Source organism: Eucalyptus grandis, chromosome 9 (genome assembly GCF_016545825.1).
Source record: "Eucalyptus grandis isolate ANBG69807.140 chromosome 9, ASM1654582v1, whole genome shotgun sequence".
NCBI lineage: Eukaryota > Viridiplantae > Streptophyta > Magnoliopsida > Myrtales > Myrtaceae > Eucalyptus > Eucalyptus grandis.
This window is the reverse complement of record NC_052620.1, coordinates 25,422,499-25,429,323: the sequence shown is the minus strand read 5'-3', so window position 1 is coordinate 25,429,323 and position 6,825 is coordinate 25,422,499. Positions and strand designations below refer to the sequence as shown.

The 6,825-nt window shown below is 41.5% G+C and overlaps 1 protein-coding gene across 1 annotated transcript; it reads right to left on the bottom strand.

The window, feature by feature from the left end:
- Positions 1-674: 674 nt before the first annotated feature.
- On the bottom strand, positions 675-2,251 carry LOC104418754. Its single transcript, XM_010030191.3, has one exon. It carries the CDS (start codon positions 2,135-2,137, stop codon positions 950-952), a length of 1,188 nt encoding a protein of 395 aa, XP_010028493.2. The 5' UTR covers positions 2,138-2,251; the 3' UTR covers positions 675-949.
- Positions 2,252-6,825: the final 4,574 nt, after the last annotated feature.

Genomic DNA, 6,825 nt, shown 5'->3' with positions numbered 1-6,825 from the left:
ATTGTCTTTCCTTCTCTCTCTATTTAGTTTCGGGAGAGGAAATGGCAACCTGTTAAATTATTAGTGAGGATGGTAATTGTAGGTTTTAAAACGTGACGATGATGGATTATGTACATATATAGCAAAGTTGAGGATATTTGTAATTTCCAATTTAATTTTGTTGTTGGGGGTTTCCCGCATTAATATCCGCAAATGTAGCTGGTGTTATTGCTTCAGATGGCAAGGTCAACTCATCTTTTATGGACGTGAAGTTCAGTACAAGACTCGAGCACGTATCCGATTGGAGATGGGTGTGAACGGGAATATTATTCAAAGAGCATTCTTGATTTTGCCAAGTTCTTTCTCATGTTACCCTACAATCTTGAGGCTGTTCAACAATTATTTCCGTCGGACTACGGATGCAGAGAGATAACGAAAGAGATGTGATTTGTCCGTATATCTTGAAAAACCCGACAATTTCCAAGCGGCTTCGACGATGCTTTGCCTCCAAAGGCCGTTCTGCATACATAACGTAAAAAGAAGCAGCCAAGCCTCGTCACTCATGGCGTCACGCCTGATAACTACTAGTCGGCAGACTACATGTGGGGTGACACTCGACGTTTATTAAAAATACTGTTTTCTTGTCGTGCTTTAATTCTTGGAAATGAACAGCCGCCGTGGCAAAGCTTCCCCTTCAGAAGAAAAGCCGCCGTGGACTGATTCAATGTTTCCGTTCAGTCTTAACTACAAAGGTTTGTACCCTCGAGTCCAATTCAGGAATAAGGCCTACGAGCGCAAGACAAACGTGAAAGAAACAATCGAATCGAGATCGCTTGTGTATGCTTAATATGCTTTGAATATGAGAGATATTACAGGACCACAAAAATCTACAGTTCTCTTGAACGAGAGAGAGAGAGAGAGAGAGAGAGAGTCTAACTCGGATCGCGATATCGGGATCGGTCCATGCGCGTTAGCGACCCAGTACCCGGGCCAAGTCGTGCACGCCCGGAGAAGGATTGAACCCCAGGCAACCCAGCAGCCCGTGCTTGTATGGCAAGGTGGTCTTCTTCTTCATCTCCTCCGAAACCGCTCTGTTCACCGTGTAATGCCGCTCGTGCGCCGACACTGGCGCGGCCCCTGATCTCCTCCTCGAGCTCACCGAGCCGACGCTCTCCGTCGACCTGAAGCTCGAGCTCTTCACGTCGTCCGCTACTACGTAATTAAATGGCGATCTCTTCGACAGAGCCACGTACTTGCGCAGTGGATCCTTTTCCGTGCCGCGCCCCTCCGACGCGCTGCGGAACAGCAGGAAGTCCTTGAAGCTCCACTTCCTGTAGCCCTTGGAGAACGATATCGACGACAACAGGGAAGAGAAATATGAAGAAGCATGGCTCGATGAGGACGAGGAGGCGGAGGGCGCTGCGCGATCTTCGGCTTCTCGATCGGCCTCCATGATGTCGGACACCCTCAAGGGCGATAAAGATCTCGTCCCTTTACGTACATAACTGCCCGACGACATCCACGACGACGAGGAAGATCCCGCCTTTCTTTCCCTTCCGCGAGGACGGCTCGAGTCCTCGTGTTGGTTGAGATTCATCTGTCGCTTCCGGGTCTCTTCCAAGGCTGCCGAGAAGGGGTCGAAGTCTCTCTTGTGGTGGCGAGGAGAGAGAGCTTCTTGGACCATCCTCTTCCCCTGAGCGAATCTCGACGGCGATCTCGGGGACGCCGGAAGCGAGCTCATCGCCGAGTCAGCGTCGCCCGAGCTGGCTTGCAGTCTCGGCGGTGGTTTGAGAGGCTTGATCTTGCCTCCATCGAAGAGCTCATCGGCAGAAGCCGAAGCCCTGTCCAGTTGACCACTGAAGTCGAACTCGAAATCGTCGTCGTCGTCGTCGCCGCCGCCGCCGCCGCTCAGCTCGCTCCCTTGGCCCTTCGGGACTCCGGGCTTCTCTTCCCAGGCGAAGGGTATCGAGGAAAGGGACCTTCTCGAATTCCTCAGCTCGCGAAGGAAAGCCGAGGCTCTGGTGGGGCTCGTGGGTGCGCTGAAATACAAGTTGCCGAAGCGCTGGGGGCTGGAGGGGGCGGTCATGAACGGAGAAGAGGACGTGCTGTCGAAGTTGAACTCCACGTTCGGCAGCGGGACCGCGACTTCCATATCCATGGCGGTGGTTTTGAGGAGGATTCAAGAATGGAGAACAGTCGGCACGCAGGATTTTTTATAGGGAAGGGAAGGGAAGGGGAGGGAGGGAAGGAGGGAGGAAGGGGGAGAGATTGACTGGAGAAAGGGAGAGAAAGGGATAGGTCAGAAATTACGAAGCCGCCTCTTTTTATTTTTATTTTATAATTAATTGAAAATTATAAGATTATACCCTACTTGCTCCGTGTGACATAATCATTTTTCAGTCTGTGTCCGGGTGGTTGTTGGCGTTTACTCTGAGGACGTGGGAAAGATTTTTGGGTGATTTTTTCCTTGTTTATCGCTTTCGCTTTTTAAATTTTACCTCGGGTTAAAATGGTATTTTCATCCTTCTTTTTCCGCCAAGGCTTTTCTTTTTTCCCCCCCTTTTTTTAGTCACTTCCTTTTTGCCTTTTACAATGTGATTATATATACTTAGGTAAAATGTATGGGCATTACATACCATTCGAATGATCTGCAAATTTTGGTTAGCGAGAGGAATCCGGACCAAGATTTCCCAATATCCATGCATCGCACTTGTTTATTTAGAATTGACTTTGACTAAAAAGTATTTTTTTTTTTTTGCTTTTTCTTTAAAAAAAATAATATTATTTAAATATCTGAAAATTATCAAAAAGATATATATATATATATATATATATATTATATTTTTATATAAATCTTTGCATCAATATTTTAGGTTGCAGAAAGTCAAAATACATCAACCGCTAAATTTAGATTAAGAAAAAATAAAATTTATCCAACATGGCCAATATGGCCCATATTTTTATTGATGTTTTCTCAATCGTTACTACAATCAATTATGAAAGTTAACAAAATCACATTCACAGGGATCGATGTTTACATGGTTTGGATGCAACCCAAGTAGTAAACATCGAATCCATCCTCTAGAACTCTAATTTCGAGATATATACTAGAAAAAAAAAATATATATATATATAATATGTTACTTTTTTGAAAATGACATTTTCCTAGTTTAGTGTAACGAGAGTGTCGTGCATATTCATGTTATACTAACTCTACGCAATTGGAAGAACTTGTTTTCAACACTTTGAATGTAAATAAATTCAGAAGGCTTGCTCCTTTTGAACATTGAGCAGCAGGACTGGGATTCATTAATGCAGTGTATACTTTTTGTCCTTCTTCAAGGTAATGAGTGCATTCAAGGAAATCATGGGCACAAAGCAAAATTTTCAAGAGTCATCTTTAGTGGGAGGCATGGTCGTTCGAGATGTGACGGATAGCTAAAGATTTAATAAGGAAATGAAAGCTCTTTCCAGAGAAAGAATATGGGTGCCCGAAAAATTGGCCGCTTTTAGTTAATTCTGAATTTTGTCAAAAAGTTGTAATTATAAATACTTTTTTTTAAATGAATATCTCATGGGTACTTGATAAGAATTAAGAACTTAAAAATAGAAAGGGAAAAAAAAACAATTTTAGTGCATGCTAACGAACATGAAATGCCAAAAATATATTCTCTTTTTAGCATGTTATAAACAAAAACACAATTTCAAAAGCGCTCATCGAGTGATCTAGGAGAACATCTTAAATTAACAAATTACATTTGTCGAATGAACTTAGTCAAGTTATTGGCTAAGTCAATGAGATGATTAGGCTTTGTTATACCTAGAAAAAGGTTAGGTTTTCATGCGATGGATAGTCTTCGAAGGTCAGAGGAATTGAAAATATTTGATGATGTAATGAACGGGACCGAGGGGTTACTAGGTGCCGATGATGGTTGAGTTTATGGCGATAGATTAATGAAGCCGGTCAGCCATTTCGCCTTCAGTTGTAAAATGCTAATTGGGTTCTTGTCATTACGCAACAGACTTGTTGTATATTGCCTCCTGGAAACGTCAACCTGTAGCTTTTTTGCAACATGTGAGAGCGTAGCTCTTTGGTCGAAGGAAAGGTCTCCATTGTTGTTCGACTGCGGAGCCCAAGATTCCCTGTATCTTTTCTTCCTGCAGCTCTTTCGACACAACTCGTATCATCCAACAGTTTTGACAATGTATCAGACGGACATGAACTCGATCTGCGGAGCAATTGTTGGTCCAAAGTGAGTGGAATCTCCGTTCAAAATTCAAAAAGCCTTCCTTTGAGAGGAAAGATAATTTCGCCCTGCGCAGACCCCGAAACGAGAGATGTGCTTTACTCTTACTGGTGACGTCGAATGAGTTTAAATCCAACGTTAATATCCCCAAAAGGCTAGACCACAGAGAGAGAAATGCAGGACAAGATGTCATTCCTCGTTAGTCATTGTGGGAACACAAAGTTCGGTTAATGACAAAAGCCGGTGTTCCTCTTTTATAGTCGCGCAGGACAAGATGTCGTGAAGCACGCAGCTCAAAGCAGACCAGAAGAATAAGAGGACACGATCCATCTGGAATTTCCTTCTTCTTTTCCCATTTTCAGGTCCTATTAAGATTTTGACTTGTGGGTTTACACAGAAACCCTTTGTTTAATGAGAAAAATCAGGGAGATCTTTGAATGCTGCATGATTTGCCCCCTCCTTTTTCAATCGGTGCAGAATCATGCCACGACAAAGTGAGTCAGGAATTCATTCAGACGAGCTTGAAATTGCAAGTTTCCAAGATTAGATATGATTCTTTAGTCATAATGTTCAGGGGAGCCTTTACTGACCTGAATTTGGAATTTCAGATTGAAGCAAATATAATTTGTCAGCAATCCACCCAGCTCGACTCCTCGATGAAAAATTGAAATGGCAGAAGCAAGACGAGATAATTTGGTGTGTGCTGTAATCGAAGGAGAAGAAATTGTTATTATCATAATTACGGATTACATCAATATATATATAGTGAGCATTATGGCTCAATAACCATGAAGAAGACTAAATTATCCTTCAACACTCCTTCGAGTTGGGGCATAAATATTAAAAAGCCTCAACTTGATACATAAAGTTGTCACTCTACGATCTTGCAATGCTTAGTGAAAAGGTAAGTAAGTTGGTCTTTGGTCCATGTGTATTGAAGTGTTAAACCCTTGTTTAGAATCTTTTCTCTCCACTCCAATCTACTATGTGTGCTCATGGAAAATTGGATTTAAAGTGATATGCATAGCAAATTGGTTATCACAACACAAAACTAAGGAAGTTGAAGATGGTGTGCTAAAATTCGGATAACAACATTTTCAGCCAAAGCAACTAACTAGTCACATGAGCCATGACCCAATATTCCGCCTCTACACTTGATTAGAACACCACCTATTGCTTCTTACTTTTCCAACTCATAAGATTGCCTCCCAAGAAGACACAATAGCCAGAATTCGATCTCCTATCAATATGACATCTAGCCCAATCAGCATTGGACACTATGATGTCCATGATCTTGAATAGTTCCCTTCACCTAGTGCTCCTTTCAAACACTTAAAAACATGTAATATTACCTCCTAATGTGTAGTGCGAGGAGCACTCATAAATTGACTAATCATGCTAACAAAAAAGAAATATCTGGTCATGTGATAGTTAAATAATTGAGCTTACTCATTAACCTCCAATACCTACTTGGTTCATGAAGTAAGCCTCCATAATTGAGCTTACTCATTAACCTCCAATACCTACTTGGATCATGAAATTAGTCTTCATAATTGAGCTTACTCATTAACCCCAATACCTACTTGGATCATGAAGTAAGTCTCCATGTTCTGCATCGAGTTTCACATTAGGATCCATTGGAGTATCGACAAGCTCAACTCCAAGAAAAATCAACCTCATTGAGGATATCTAGAACATATTTCCATTGTGATAATGAGATACCATCATGTGAGTATGTCACCTCGATGCCTAAGAAATACCGTAGACAACCCATATCTTTTGTACTAAACTTGTCTGTAAAAACTGTTTCAACTTTCGTATACTCATAGAATCACGTGATGATAATATCGTTTGCATACACAATTAGGAGAACACACCCAATAGAGGAAGTGGAACTAAACATAGAATAATCCATGGTACAACGCTGCAAACCATGTTAGACAGGAATAATCATCCATGAACGTAACAAAATACTTATGACCAAACATATCATTGACAAGACATGGTCCCTAAACATCATAATGGACTAACTCAAAAGGACTCGACACACGACTCTTGACATGGAAAGGGAAAGATACTTGATGATGTATGCCAAATTGACAAGCATTGTAAATCATGAACGATGAAATAGGAGAAAAATGACAAAATATGTCAAGTTGTGGATAACCCATACGACAATACATCTGAAAGAAGTCATAAGCAGTGCTCTTCTAAATGGCAGCGTCAATAATATCTTTGTTTAAGTAGTACAACTCATTGGACTCATGCCCTTTACCAATCATCCGTTCGGTCTTTATATCCTAAAAGACGTAACGAATGGAGGTAAATGTCACAAAACAATTCAAATCTCTAGTAAGGGAACTAACAAAAAGCAAGTTATATGGGAAAACTGGTAAATGGTAAATAGATGAAAGAGAAAGAGAGGGACTTAAGATTACATCCCCCAACCAGTGATATGAGACTATAAACCGTCAGCAAGTGTAACAGATTTAAGTGACATTGAGGTAATACCAGATAATAAGTTAGATTTACTAGTCATATGATTGGTGCACCCCAGTCTACAACCTAGGAAGTAGACGCGTAAGAGAGTAAACAAGAT

Coding starts and splice junctions, on each gene's coding strand:
- LOC104418754 (XM_010030191.3), bottom strand. CDS start 2,137: ATGGATATGGAAGTCGCGGTCCCGCTGCCGAACGTGGAGTTCAACTTC.